Source organism: Saccostrea cucullata, unplaced genomic scaffold (assembly GCF_032062105.1).
Source record: "Saccostrea cucullata isolate Sc308-1 unplaced genomic scaffold, CSIRO_AGI_Scuc_v1 ctg491, whole genome shotgun sequence".
In the NCBI taxonomy this organism is placed as follows: Eukaryota; Metazoa; Mollusca; class Bivalvia; order Ostreida; family Ostreidae; genus Saccostrea; species Saccostrea cuccullata.
The window spans coordinates 285,001-300,307 of record NW_026928818.1 but is presented as its reverse complement, the minus strand read 5'-3'; the positions used below and the strand labels follow the sequence as shown (position 1 = coordinate 300,307).

The following is a 15,307-nucleotide window of genomic DNA, read 5'->3' as shown; positions in this document are numbered from 1 at the left end:
ACGTTGATTTTTTTTCAGGTCCTCTCTAGCATCATCATTAAAAGAACCAGATGACAGACCAGGTAAAATCTTATTCAATTTATTGTGATAGAGTTGTGAGTTACCTCCCTTGTAATACTAAACAATTTTTTTTTTTGCATTTGAGAGGAAATTGGGAAACTTTTTAAAAGGAATTATTGAAATTCAAACTCGATGAATACTTAACTTTACATGTTCATGTTCTTAGTGTTAGAAAATTAGGTCATTCCATGAGAGGTATCTCTCTATGTAGCATATACAATGTACATACCTAATCTTTCAATTATATACACGTACATATGTATATTGTTGTGATTTTGATCCTAGATGGGGGACCAGACTTGAAAATTCTCACTGAAAGTGAACTGGAAGAGCTCACATTGAAAGAAGCAAACAGAGGTAAGAATAATTGATTGTGATACAACTAAGTTATCTGTTGTAAAGGTGAAATATCCCTCTGCTCCAAATTTCACCAATTTTCTTTTTTAATTCCAAACATTGTAATTTTGAAGAATTTTTAATCTTCTAAAATACATTCATAAATCAGGAGAGCAGAATTTTTTCTCTTTTTAAGAAAAAGTATCTATTTTGTGTACCTCATACCCACTCTAAACACTTCATCCTCAGAAGTTTTTGAGGTTTCTGCAGTTTTGTTAATTTACAATTTCAGCTGCGGACTGCACAGATCACAAGTCCCAAGGAGCAGACACCATTCTTTGTATAGACACTTCCGGAAGCATGGCTGGAGAAAAATTCCAGCAAATCACAGAATTCATCGAGAATTTCTTAGAGGGTATAGAATACTTTGTCATTTTAACAGCATTAAAACAGTGAAATGATGACTTTCAGAGAGCTTAATGAGCATTAATGCTGTTTTAACAGTGTAAGACATCAAAAACATATTCGAATTTTGTTTGCAATATGAAAGGAATTTTTGAATTATAATTATGCAAAGCTTTTTAAACAAGAGGTTTCTTTTTATTACAACAGGTATAGAAGATGTTGCTGTTGAAAACTCTCTAGAAGAAAATATAGCTGTGGTTACATTTGGGAATGAAACCAGAGTTGTCCAGAATTTGACCAATGACTATTCCAAAATCAGGGATGCAGTAGGTAGGAGGATATTTTTCTTATGTGTGAATATTGCACAGGCTTTCTAGTAAACTATTTTGCATATAAATCTGAATGGCAATATACAAAAACCCTGCTTATATAATCTTCTACCTGTAAATTGAACAGAAATTCTGAGGAATTATGAGGCTGTAGATAAAGTACTGTAAAAGCAAAAAAAATTATTGGGGATAAAATTTTGTTTATTTCTTTGTCAACAATTATCAACAAAATTAAATCCCACATGAAATGCCTTTGAAAATTTGTGTTTCTACAGTACTTTTACATTATCTCAAGGTATTGGTTGTATCACATATTTTACTTTTTACATTTCAGAATTGTTGGAAACTGGTGGTCCTAGTCCTATAATGACTGGTCTTGTACTCTGTATGAGCGCCATCTACAATCGAGGTTTAAGTAAACTTCATGTTTTTGTTGAAAATTATACTTCCCTTCAAAAATTTGGGTTAAAAGAGATTTAACGAAGAAAAAAACAAACAAACATAAATATTTTACTGAAAAGGATGTCAATGTCAATGTCAATGTCAATCTTTATGTGTGCAGACTTGAATAATTAATATCCAGTTAATAAAATAAGATTTGATGATGAATGGACTTTAATGTAGAGTTATACTTTATTATCTCAAACACAGATATCTCAATACTCTGGATAAATCGAAGTGATGTGAAAGTCCTGTCCAGTTTTTCATTAAATATTTTTGCCTGACATCTCGAATCCTCAGATATCTTGAAGTTTTTGTTTGGTCCTTTTGAGTTCAAGATTTGACTGTATTTGTGTGATTTTTTTACTTTCAGGAGGGGTGGTAACATTCCGGGAGCGTAAGATCCACCCCCGCATTATTCTGTTGACTGATGGTGGAGTGACCGACCAGAGAATATTTAATGGACCAGACACCATAGTCAAGCAAGGAGGGACTAAAAAAGAGGTTGGTGAACTTTCTTTTGAAAAAAAAGAAAGGCAATACACATGTACATGTTATTTTGACAAACACTGTACTATCTATGGAATCATTTCATTTCAACTTTTTTAATAAGACATCTTGGATAACACTTACCTTAAAATTTACAATCTTAACAAATGTTGGTTCAAAAGGGGAGACATTTACCGTAAAACCCCTTAATCCTTAAAAACTTATTACAATATTGACTTTCACAAATTAAATTGAATAATTACTTTGAATGTTTCATAAAGGTGTGGCACAAATTGATGGAGTTTGCGGAGAGATTCCGTACACACAGTGATCCCAGACACCTTGCTTGTGTTCCCATTGGAGAGGACGCTGATATGGTAAGTCCACACAACAAGACACTTCTAAATAAGATGGTATAAACTAGCATTATCAAAAAGTTAAAATTTTTTTCCCATGTTCACAATATATACAGAGAAAACTTGTCATTGATTGAATTCCAATATACAAGTTTTTAGTCTAGTGTACTCATGTTTTTGTTTCATATACAAGTATCATGGCTTTTACAGACTTTATTGGGGCAACTTGTAAACACAGCAGGGGGAACCATTGTACAACCTGCAGATGTCAAGAAACTCAGTCACCATTTCCTCATCAACGTAAGTATCATGGTATATTCTTCACAAAAAAAAAAAAAAATCTGTAAAACACGCAGATTCTTGAATTGTTGACGAATACCTGTAGAATTTATTGATTTGAATATGTTCTCAGCATAACTGAAAAAAAAGAGTAGACTAACCCATAGTTATCTAAAAAGAATAATGCAATATTTGGACAGAGCAAATAAATAAGAGACCTTGCAGATGGAGTTGGTAGGAGTTACCTCCCTTAACCCCTTCCATGGCATATATGCATTTCTACGCATCTGACTTGAAAAATGAGCATAGTGTGAAAAAACATTCATAACTTCTTTAATACTGCAAATATCAGAATAATTGTTGTATCATTGGAAAGAGAAGATAATAACGATAAAATAATACACAGAAATTTTTTTTATTGATTGTTCCAGTTTTTTGCTAGCTTGAGTTTAACTTTGCGCACTATTTGAGCGATTTTGCAATAATAGAAATCAATGCTGTGGTAACACGTAATACGCAAAAATGCTAAATTCTGGTGATTACCTGCCAACCCCACCCAATCCTGCCAAAATATTTTAAATTGGTTTTTATAAAGATATACAACATGCTCATAATTTTCAACACAACAATAAAATATTTTTAAATATATTTAACTTAGTAAAAAAAACTAGAATGAAACTCATTCTTGAATAAATGGAAATTTCAGCATGATTATGGTGTATTTCGTTGCCATGGCAACTGAAATGATATTTTCATGATCATTTTCAGAAACTACTCAATACCTGCCTTCACAATATACATACATTGGTATATGTAAAAATTACAAGAAATACCCGAAAAAATGCATTGAAATCTTAATATCAATTTATCTAGAAATGCATAAAATCTTTGCCATGGAAGGGGTTAAAGCATTCAAGGGTGTCAAAATATTCTTTGACACACAATTTTTTATTAAAAAATATATACATGCACTTGTTATTATACCCCACGCAACAAGTTGCGTGAGGTATAATGTTTTTGACCCGTCCGTCAGAGTGTCGGTCAGTCAGTCAGTCCTTTTTTTTGTCAGCGCAACTCCTCATAAACCGCAGCACAGAATTTCGTCAAACTTTGCAGGTATTTAGGACACAATGTGTAGATGTGCATATTACCAGGAAATTCCGATTCCATTATTTTTCCCGTTTGCACTTTTTAACTTAGGCATTTGGCCATACCTTGAATATAGAGATGAACAGTTTGTCAGCGCAACTCCTCATAAACCGCTGCACAGAATTTCGTCAAACTTTGCAGGTATTTAGAACACAATGTATAGATGTGCATATTACAAGGAAATTCCGATTCCTTTATTTTTCCCGGGAATTTCCGCACTTTTTAACTTAGGCATTTGGCCATACCTTGAATATAGAGATGAACATTTTGTCGGTGCGACCCCTCATAAACCGGTGCACAGAATTTCGCCAAACTTTGCAGATATTTAGGACACAATAATAGATGTGCATTTTACCAGGAAATTCCTATTCCTTTATTTTTCTGGGAATTTCGGCACTTTACAACTTAGATTTTGGGGGATATCTTGAGTATAGTGGTGAACAGTTTGTCAGCGCAACTCCTCATAAACCGCTGCACAGAATTTCATCAAACTTTGCAGATATTTAGGACACAGTGTGTAGATGTGCATATTACCAGGAAATTCTGATTCCGTTATTTTTTCCGCAAATTTCCGCATTTTTTAACTTGGGCATGTAGCCATACCTTGATTATAGAGATGAACAGTTTGTCAGCGCAATTCCTCATAAACCGCTGCACAGATTTTCGTCTAACTTTGGAGATATTTAGGACACAGTGTGTAGATTTGCATATTACCAGGAAATTCCTATTCCTTTATTTTTCTGGGAATTTTGGCACTTTTCAAATTAGATTTTTGGCCATACCTTGAATATATAGATGAACATTTTGTCAGCGCGACCCCTCATAAACCGGTGCACAGAATTTCGTCAGACTTTGCAGATATTTAGGACACAATAATAGATGTGCATTTTACCAGGAAATTCCTATTCCTTTATTTTTCTGGGAATTTCGGCACTTTACAACTTAGATTTTGGGGGATATCTTGAGTATAGTGGTGAACAGTTTGTCAGCGCAACTCCTCATAAACCGCTGCACAGAATTTCATCAAACTTTGCAGATATTTAGGACACAATTTGTAGATGTGCACATTACCGGAAAATTCCGATTCTTTCATTTTGTCCGGGATTTTCAGCACTTTGAGTTTTGGGGGAGCGTAGGGTATTTGAGCTTGCTCACTTTTTCTTTCATTTACAGACTGTAGTAGCCAAGGTTATCCATGATGGAGCCCTGAGAGGACCTGAATTGTCAGACGAGGAATTGAAGCAGAAGATCAAGGAGGCAGAGGGAGGGGCGGGTTTTGAGGAGGCAGAGGTGGTGAGTAGACTTATATATAACTTCACATTGATTGAAGAATTCATTGAGCATTAACATTCAGATTACAGTACAATTACATTGGAAACACTGAAATTTGACTGCTTTGGAGAAGTATTGACATGTACATTAGCTATATTGTCATAAAAAAAGAGCTTGTGCATTTGTAACAAAATTAGGTCCAATACTGTACATGTAAATCAGTTAATGCAGTATGTTCCACAAATCCCTAGACTTTTAAGCAATGCATACCAGTAATTTATGTAGGTTTAGGTGCACTTTTAAGGAAAATATGGATTTTAATGTTTGTCTTATTGCCATTTTTTTTCATATTTATTTAGGACGAGGCTTTAAGGATGATAAGGGAGAGTGAGCAAAAGGCACAGGGAGGTGCCACGGGGGGATTTGATAGCAGCTCCATAGAGACAAAGGAGATGCCCCCGATTGGTTCGCGAGTGAGACGAGGCCCAGACTGGAGATGGGAGAACCAGGATGATAATCTGCCTGGGACTGTCGTAGCCCACAAAGCACGAGGTGAGAATACAAAATGATAATCTGCCTGTGACTGTGGTAGCCCACAAAGCAAGAGGTGAGATATCTTGTCATCTCTCACATGCATGATATTAAGAAAATTGTAGATCTAAGACATTCTGAGAAAAATAAATTATTTTTGCAAGGCACATTGGATATTTAATTTCTGGCAATATTATTCACATTATCATAAAAGTACAATTAAACTTGTCTAATAGGGATGTGTGTTTAGAAATCTTGCTTAATATGATAAAAACTTTAAGCTCCAAGTTAAGTCTTTTCTTATCCAGAATGCTGTCTAAATCAATCAATTTTTTGGGAAGAAGAGGTGTTTGGAATAAAAAAGCTTTTACTATACCTGGAACATATACATGTATTTTAGATATAAATTTGATAATCAAAGTAATTTAGAAATTGAAATGTACATGTAATTTTGTCATAAAAATCTTTCTGATATATTTCTTCAATTTATGAACATTTTATAAAACTTATTGAATCATTTTCAGGCTACTTGACAGTAGAATGGGACAACGGAAATCGTGGAAAATACAGGTACGGGGCGGATAGTGGAGCTAAGGACGTTAGGATGGTGGATGAGCCACGTATGTTACCACCAGGAATGATGGTGGCTGTAGGAGTCAGGGCAAGGAGAGGTGGATAGTGTTATGTTATATTCTAATCATTAGTATTCGATATAAATGACCCCAAGACTATATATTATTTAAATTGATTTTACTATAAAATCTCACTTTTTAATGTGAAGGTTGCAGTTTTGAGCTGGAAAGCATTGTGTGTTGAAATTTCTTAACATATATTAAATTTACACCGTAATCAGTAAAGATTTGACAGATATTTTGTTTGACACCTGTTACAGGTAAAGACTGGGAGTGGGGATCCCAGGACGGGGGAGAGGGAAGCTCGGGGGTCATCTTTAAAGTGGAGGATAGCGGTATTGTCCATGTAGGTATCAATTTAAGAAATAAGATATAAATTTTAAAGAATCTTTGGAAAATGACATGAAATTCAACATATATGATATATAATGTCGGAAGAAGAATTTAGTAGATTTGATCACTGTCATTGTAAATTGACTGTCAATTTAAGTTTTATTGTCATATAAGGAAAGGCATTGGCAAATGTAAAATTTTTACATTGTGTTACATATATTACATTGCATTACATATGTATCAATATCACATTGCATTATATATGTGTCATTTCACTATTCTCATATTCAGTTATTACCTAATCATAACATGGTTACTTTTGGTTGTCATTATATAATATATGTTCATGTGCCATCTTGAATAAGGAATTATTTGCATGTATATATAGATATTTGTTTTGGAAAATGTGAAATGCAAATGAATAAATATAACATTTCCTCCACAGGTGAGATGGGACAATGGTAAAAGAGGAAATTATAGATTTGGATTGTTTGGAAAATATGACGTTGAAGTCTGGTAAGCATCATTATTTTAACAACCCCCCCCATGTCTTTGACTAAAATGTGTTGCTGGATAAAAACTACATGTATGTTGTGAATTGAGTTAAAAACTACTATTTGTATTGAAATATCTGTTCAATCTATATAATGTTTTACATTGCTGGTACTTTTGCAGTCCACAGTGCATAGTTACAGAAGGAGCTACAGGAATTTCAGGGGACTTAAATCTCCAGGAATCAAGTGAATATTTTGTACATCTATTTTTAATTACCAAACCAAAATAAAGATAATTCAGTTTTGCTGAATAACTATTTTTTTTCACCTTATTTTTTAAAATAATTCAAAAAATTATTGTTAACTATTAAACCAACCTCAAAAAGAAATATGCCATCTTTTGAAGGTGATTTTTAATGACTTGTATCTTAATTTTCAAAGGATTTGTCAAAATTTAGATTGATATAAATTTTATACTTTTTATTAATTAATTTGTTTCACCCATGGCAGCTCTATTCAAAAATAATTTGTTTTCTTTTACTTGAAGCTGAGAAGAAGGGCCAATGGCAGTGGCGGGATAAAGATGGCCGCTGGAGGGACCACTACGGGGACACCTCAGACAAAATAGAACACATCTACCAGACCAGACAGGGCAAGGGGACAGTAGTTGTGGAGTGTGAGAATGAAAAGTAAGATCTGAACTCAGGGCAGTTAGAAAAGCTATCATTGATAATTCTTGTAAAGTCTGAACAAAATGTTTTAAGCTAAGGAATCTTTTGAAGTATTGTAGATGAATTTTGCATCAGTATTTTGTATTTCAGTAATCGAAAAGTTGCATGTAGCTTGTATTATAGAACATAAAATGACCAGTCCTCATAAACAGCTCTTACAAAAACAATTAGACATCAGTGTGTGATCCCTTTCTCTTCAATTTTTATGTTGAAATGTTATGAATTCAGAAAATATGTGAAATAAATTTATTTATATTGTCTAAATTTTTACCTAGATACCGAGTCATTCCAGATAAGAAGTGTCAAAGAAATGTGTCAACAGGAGCAGAGTACCAAATAAGGCGAATAGGTTTGTCAATAAATTATTAATGTTTTAATCTTTAACAGGGTTGTACAATGTACACACCATTTAAAAAAAAACTTATGGATTATATGGGCTCCAAGATTCACTACCCAACATTGATATTTTTAGTCCTATAAGTTTTGTTCCAGTTGATATTAAAATTTGTTTTATCTTTTCATGTCATATTTCTAAAAAGTAATCTTTGCAATCCACAGTCTTTCATTTTACAACAGATTTAGACAGCTGTTGTATGGAAATAATATTTTTTGTTACATACTGATAATCATAATGTTTATACAATCAGAGTGATGAAAACATTCTGTCTGGTGAAAATGACAGAAAATGTGTCTAAAAGTATAGAGTCTAACCAATGGATGGTCTGATTCTAGAAAAGTTGCAACAAAGAATTTTTTTACTTGCCAGATAATGTTTAAACCATATATATTTAAACATAAACAATTTTTTTTTAAATATTGGAATTACAATCTGATCAAATACTCATCTTAAATCAAAATATATCTTTTTTTGTTTTCCAGAAGTGACAATGACGTGAACATAGAACTTGCAAAAAAATTAATTACAGTTGACGATGTCATACCATGCTAAAGATCAGCAAAGTTACTGTGAGCCAATTGTGACTGCAAGAATTGTCTCTTGTATAATCACATCTCATGATTTCCATTTTGCATCTGTTTTTAATAAAAAATCTACAGTTTGGTATACCGTTTAAGTAGAAATTTTAGCGAGGATTTAATTTTGGCATTATTAGCGAGACTGTTGAGATCACTAAAATTGAATATCGCAAAAAATAAATTGTGTGTTATTTGTACTAGCTGCTTTAGTGAACATTTTAAAATTGCTAAAAAAATTCAGTTGCTTCTGTTAAAAATAAAATACAAAATTTTGAAGGACGGCTAAAAACCGTATAAGTTTGCATCATTATTTCCAACTACAAATTTTTTTTTTGTTAATCAAACTCTATTACAGTTTGGTAGATTCTGTAGTTTATATATGTATTTAGTTTTACTGTATAAATAGGATAAATGTTTCAAAAGTTTCAAATACTTGCAATTTTAATTTTCAGTGTGAATTTATTTTACTATTTTTAGTGCGATATTAGCCTGAACCAATTTGAATGCTAGTTGTTGATGATTAAATGAGCGAAAGTGGGTTTTTATTATTATTTTTATTTAAATATATTGTCATGAATGTTTCAAATTTGATAGTCACACTTTTTGTTGTTTTTAAGATTTGTGATAAAGACTAAGACAAAAAGATGCTATTAAAAGCAGATTTGTCTTGGTGTCACATGCTAGACTAATACATGAATAAACCCAATATTTCAAACTCAGTGGTACTGGGGAAAAACTTTGAGATACCCATTCATTTGAGATATTAAAATTAAGAAAAGATAGTTTGGACTCCAAATCATTTTGATATATCCATGGTGTTTCATTCTCACGTTTAAAAGTATTCCAATGATTATATAGAGGAAAAAAACAACAATTCAAAATTATGTCTTAAAGATCAGCTGTATTGTTTTCGAAGAGTTTGTGCTATGAAATTTGTTGTACACTGTGTAAGCTTTTGTTTTGCCATTGAAGTTGGCAAGTAAAAAAAAATATTAAAGATTGTAAATAAAAAGAGATAAATATATTGCTCTGTTGTGTCTGTTTTTACTTTATATAGGCAATGCCAATATGTAACAAATTATGTTTATAACCAAGTAAAATCTTTGTATATTTAAGGAATCACTCTAGTCTGCTGGGTATACAAAGGCATCGAAGATGGTCGGAAATGTGGGATAATTTGTATGAAATGAAAACCACTTTGCAATAAGCATTACAATTCATTTTGTGAACCTAGTGGATATAACAAATTGTATTTAAAACTTATTTAATCTTTTATATTGTGTAAGCAGAATTTTTAGCGAAGATTTAATTTTAGCATTATTAGCAGGGGTGCCAAGATCTCTAAAATTGAATATCACTAAAAATTAATTGCGCTTTATTTGTAATAGCTTCTTTAGTGAGCTTTTTAAAATCGCTAAAATTACATCTCACTAAAATAGAATACCAATCTTTAAGGACAAATCGCTAAATTTGCATCTAGCTAAAATTTCCACTTATATGGTATTATATACATAAGCTGCTTATGGTTATTTGCCAAGAATTCATTCTTCACTTCCAATCATGGTTAATTTCACCATAATAACTAAATTTTTATTACAAATCTATGGATTGGACCAAATATAAATAAATAAAACACTCGTCTTTAATAGAAAAAAATCTATAAGAATTTATTTAAATACCTCTATAATCATAAACAGAAATTTACAAATTAGGTACAAGAATTATTTCACCGATTTCTCATTACATGTATCAATAAACACTGCATACCAAAACAGTATATAATACAAACAGGAATGAAGTTTATACAAACTCCCTATATGGTATCTTAGTTTAATTGATGCAATTGACACATTCCGTCTTATTTACAAACCTAATCTGACTCTCCCTCCCCTAAAAAAATTTAAAAATAATAATGCATCAAAACAATTTATAAGGTGCTAAAACAATATTAATACGATAAATATGTAACTACAAGTGATTAGTGACTTCCAAAATTATAATGAACATTTTTATAACAGAGTCTGCATAATCATAAATAAGCATTCCGGTAAAGTCAGCAAAAAGAATCCCATTAATAAAATAGGATATGCAATACTGAATCTACAGCAGCAGCAACAACAAAATGTTCATGCTCCGTAAATAAATAGCAAATACACTGTAATATCATAGAGAGTCATGCATAAGAAACACTTTTTTATTCTCCCACTGCTTTTAACTGCAAGAATATAAATTTGTTTCATAAGCTTTTAGCAGTGAAATATTGAAGAGGCCAAGTTTTGTTCAAATATATAAAGATGCAGCATTGAAACTCATCAAATTTTTACATCCTATATATGACAGCTAAATTTTGCCACGAAGGAATTTACCTATATATATACATAATGAATAAAACGTTAGTGTCAAAAAATAATCTTCAGTAAGAATATTTTGGATAATACCACATAAACAAAGGTCTTGATTAGAGTCAACGTTTACATTAAGTTAAGGAAAAGAAGAAATTGGACTTTTTAACAAAGATGGCACTTTCTATAATCTTTGGTGTTTTTGAAAAAAAATCACAAAATAATTCATTTTTTCATGAATAATAATCATATTTGCAAAAAAAATGCAACAAAGTATACAGGCGATTCCGACTGACTAGAGATTAACACAGTCAGCATAAGAAATAATATAAATGTACTCACATACATTAAAAATATCAGAATACTGGGTGAAAAAAAACCTCATAAATCTGACCATACCAAAAAAAAAAACCCATTCAAAACAGCAGTCTAACTGTACAAAAATCTGCTTGTATTTTTCATTTTATGCTATAAACTCCAAGAATATGTGTGGTTCCATCATATACTAGCTGTATTTCTGTGTTCCTAATGCTTCTTCACTACTGTGACAAGGTTTCAATGCAGTAATATGTTTCAGCCTCATCATGGTTGCACACTGTAATAAAATAAAATAGAATGTGACTGTCATATAATTATTCAAAGTTGAAACATGTGAAAAGAGTACCATAGTTGGTTTTCAAAAAAAAATGAACAGAAGTAGTTCTACAATAGTAAAATTGTTTGTACCTTTACGTATCAGTTTTCCTGTTCTACTCTTTCCGCCACAGTCCCTGTACTTCATTTGAGCTGGTTGGCAGCGAAGTCTTTAAAAAAAAAAAAGGTTATGTAAATTAATTTCCAGCATCTAAAATAATGCCACCCCCTCCATCCAAACTATTTGTTTTCAGTTCAGGCAAACTTTGGTACTTGGCAATATTAGGTCTGACAAAATGCATGTTGGCCCCTGAATTCAATAAATATACTGGGACATTGTCCTAAAATTGTAACAATCACTGACTTATGCCTTATAAATACTCACTGTAGCCCCTTGTATCCTACTATTATTGTCCCTGACTTTTTCTGGTATACATCTTCCAGCCTTACTGACTCTTCTTTTGAGAGTGTATGAAGCACATTTGTTTCATCAATCCACTGCCAAAGGATAATTTCCCCTTCTAAAACAGAAAGTAATACAATATCGAGCTTTTTTTTTTACTCAATTGTTGTAAAAATTTAACAAAATTCAAAAAAAGATTAATCAATTTTTATTTGCAAGAACTTGGTAACAGGAAATTCTCATTTGATTCTCATTTTTATGAGTATTTCTCAAGATTATATAGAGCATTTTAAAAATATGGTCATATATGCTAAATTATAAGAACTTATTATTTGTATCATTACTATATAAAGATAGAACTTTTCCACAAAATCTAAGTACATAAAGATATCACAATTTAATTTGGATCTTTTTTTCCTTACATTTAAATAACACATTACAGCTTCATGCATATAAAAAGCTTTAATTTAAATGTATTAACTATATTTCTTTAATTTTGTATTCACTACCCATATATGGCTTTAAAAAAAAATTTACGAATATAAAGGAGTCATTCTTTACTTTAAAGCAAATTTATAAAATATTTCAATCCTTAAAACACTTTCTCTTCAATTTTGCACACACAACCTTTAAAACCACTTTGCAAATTCTTTAACAACCACTTTGCAAAATCTTAAAAATCACTCACCCATAGCTTGTCTGGTGTCTGATTCCCGTGGCCCCTCTGCTAAAGGCATTTGAGGAGGTGGTGTAGTGTCGCTACCCCTGTCAAACAAATACAACAAAGTTATTTTTACACCTCTGGAAACTTTGCCCTGACTAATTTAGATGATATCACCCAGTTCCTATTTCCGAGGAATGACAAGAATATTTAATCTTCAAAAAAAAAGAGACACACACTTCCATCAGTGCAATCTGCTCTGTCCTGTGAAGCTTCCTGTCATAGACCTAACTAGCAGACAGGATGTTAGGACCATCTGTGTGATGCAATAAATAACTCCTAATAAGCAGGAAGCAATTTAAATTCAATTCAGATGAAGGAAAATGGGAGGAAATTTGTCAAGACTAAATTTAGAATTTTTTTGTGTTAACTTCTGGTGAATTTTGAAAACAATGTTGTATTATCTGAAAATTTTCATTCAAAATCTTTTATGTACATATACAGTTGAACTACAGTTTAACTTTAGTATCTCAAACACTGAAATCTTGAATACCATGATTTGGGTCCCAACCTCTTATTGTTTATTTTACACCTGATATCTTGAATCCTTAGATAAAAAAGAAAATTTTTACTATCCCACAAGTTTGGGATAATGAGATTTGACTGTATTTCAAAATGCAATTTTGATACAGACCTGCTGTTCCTAACAATTATTAGTTCACCCCTCCCCTTTCATATGACTTAGTTTGCTTCAAGAAGGAGGAGATATATTTTTCTGTTGCAGTTATTTGGCAGTATTTTTCACAAATTATCTCTCAGATTATAGCAATGCCGTTCTTAACAGAAATAAATTTATATATCATGCATTATTGTCTGTGACAAAAAGATTTAACATGATCTAAATATCTTCAATAGCTTTACTTTTTGGAACCAAGCCTGTCTTATTAGCCATCAGTTATGCAGTTACATATAAAACAGATTAATCTTGTATTTGATGGATACTGTAAACCAACTTTTATTCACGACTTTATTTCTCGATTTACTAGGGGTAAACTAGTTGGTGATGTTTAATTTTTGCAAAGGAACATTTTAACATCGCGAAAAATTCTCGACATTTTCAAGGCATCATGTGCTCTGTTTTTATCCAATCAATGATCTACAATTTTGTCAGAAGCTGGTTATTTTACTTACACCACTTCCACTTCTTTTCCTCTTTCTCCAAAACTGTAGCGATCAACAATTCCTATTGGCCAAACCACCTTAAAGAGAAACATTATGTTTTTTAATTACATATTTAATCACACAAATGCCATAAATCTTCACAGTGTTTGGTATTTTCCTGTGTCATATACATGTATATAACTAAATATCATTGAGATGGTGGCATTTCAAAGGGCCCCGCTTTTGGCAATGAACATGAAAATGTAAGGTAGCTGAAAAGGGTTAATTTTGAAGGTGTTTGAGATTAAAGGGGATAAAAAGTAACTACTCCCTGAAAAATAACACAATTAAAAAACTTATAGAAATGTATCCTCTAAGAAAATTGTTGCATATCCTCTATCATAATATGGAAGGAAAATCATTACATCATCAATTTGTTTGAGGCCGAGTGGACTTAAAGGAAAGAAATTATGCATCGAACAAAGATTTTTAACAGAGAGGCTACTTTTGACCCTGACACTTGACCTAGAAACTTTGTTCAAGGTCACTACACATTCATTGACCACTGGCACTCTGTGAGTGAGGTATTAGCCACATTGGACAAAGAGGAGAGAAGATATGCTCCAAACAAGGATTTTTCATATAATTCTGCTATACCTTAACCTTTGACCTAGAAACATGGTTCAAGGTCACTGCACATCCTTTACCCAAATTCACTCTGTGAGTGAAGTATGAGCCAAATTGGGCCAAGGAAAGTGAACATATGCTCCAGACAAGAATTTAAACAGAAAGGCTATTTTTGACATTCACCCTTGACCTAGAAACTTTGTTCAAGGTCACTGCACATTAATTGATCAATTGCACTCTGTGAGTGAAGTATGGACCACATTTGACAAATGGGAGAGAAAATATGCTCCAAACAATGATTTTTCATATAGTTCTCCTTTGACCTTGACCTCTGACCTAGAAACAAGGTTAAAAGTCACTGCAAACCCATTACCCAAAGGCACTCTGTGGGTGAAGTATGAGCCAGATTGGGCCAAGGGGGGAGAAGATATGGTCCGGACAAAAGATCTCAGACGGACAGACTGATCACTATAGGGCACCCGCCGAGCGGGGCCCTTATTATCTCAGAGGACAAGGCAATCTTATTAAAATTAGATGTTAGATCTGCTTGCATTCTCACTACACTCACATCTAACAACATCTCATAGAGAGTCATGTCAGAGGTCAAATTCAGAACAGCTCTATAGACTTATTTGCTTCAACAACATATATGTACGATGACTTTGCAG

The 15,307-nt window shown here is 32.4% G+C and overlaps 2 protein-coding genes across 8 annotated transcripts in view; one reads left to right on the top strand and one right to left on the bottom strand.

Annotated features, from left to right (window-relative positions):
- The window catches only part of LOC134278812 (uncharacterized), a 108,199-nt gene that overhangs the window by 5,085 nt on the left and 87,807 nt on the right, over positions 1 to 15,307 (top strand). For 2 of the 3 annotated variants that reach the window (XM_062761108.1, XM_062761109.1), the window contains exons 6-22: positions 19 to 62; positions 346 to 417; positions 689 to 811; positions 1,009 to 1,131; positions 1,465 to 1,545; positions 1,945 to 2,075; positions 2,342 to 2,437; positions 2,627 to 2,716; positions 5,018 to 5,137; positions 5,476 to 5,668; positions 6,172 to 6,318; positions 6,540 to 6,625; positions 7,058 to 7,128; positions 7,288 to 7,352; positions 7,654 to 7,795; positions 8,113 to 8,186; positions 8,717 to 8,735. In XM_062761108.1, coding sequence (XP_062617092.1) covers positions 19 to 62; positions 346 to 417; positions 689 to 811; positions 1,009 to 1,131; positions 1,465 to 1,545; positions 1,945 to 2,075; positions 2,342 to 2,437; positions 2,627 to 2,716; positions 5,018 to 5,137; positions 5,476 to 5,668; positions 6,172 to 6,318; positions 6,540 to 6,625; positions 7,058 to 7,128; positions 7,288 to 7,352; positions 7,654 to 7,795; positions 8,113 to 8,186; positions 8,717 to 8,733 — 1,675 coding nt within the window. In that variant the 3' untranslated portion in view covers positions 8,734 to 8,735. The remainder of the gene's footprint in view (positions 1 to 18; positions 63 to 345; positions 418 to 688; positions 812 to 1,008; positions 1,132 to 1,464; positions 1,546 to 1,944; positions 2,076 to 2,341; positions 2,438 to 2,626; positions 2,717 to 5,017; positions 5,138 to 5,475; positions 5,669 to 6,171; positions 6,319 to 6,539; positions 6,626 to 7,057; positions 7,129 to 7,287; positions 7,353 to 7,653; positions 7,796 to 8,112; positions 8,187 to 8,716; positions 8,736 to 15,307) is intronic. The other variant, XM_062761110.1, reaches the window with a different exon arrangement.
- Positions 11,337 to 15,307, bottom strand: part of LOC134278809 (uncharacterized) — a 24,113-nt gene continuing 20,142 nt past the window's right edge. For 3 of the 5 annotated variants that reach the window (XM_062761102.1, XM_062761101.1, XM_062761103.1), the window contains 5 exons: positions 14,043 to 14,110; positions 12,879 to 12,955; positions 12,173 to 12,308; positions 11,881 to 11,957; positions 11,337 to 11,749 (listed from right to left, as the gene is read on the bottom strand). In XM_062761102.1, the coding sequence (XP_062617086.1) occupies positions 11,694 to 11,749; positions 11,881 to 11,957; positions 12,173 to 12,308; positions 12,879 to 12,955; positions 14,043 to 14,110 (414 nt within the window). In that variant the 3' untranslated portion in view covers positions 11,337 to 11,693. The remainder of the gene's footprint in view (positions 11,750 to 11,880; positions 11,958 to 12,172; positions 12,309 to 12,878; positions 12,956 to 14,042; positions 14,111 to 15,307) is intronic. The other 2 variants (XM_062761100.1, XM_062761099.1) reach the window with 1 other exon arrangement.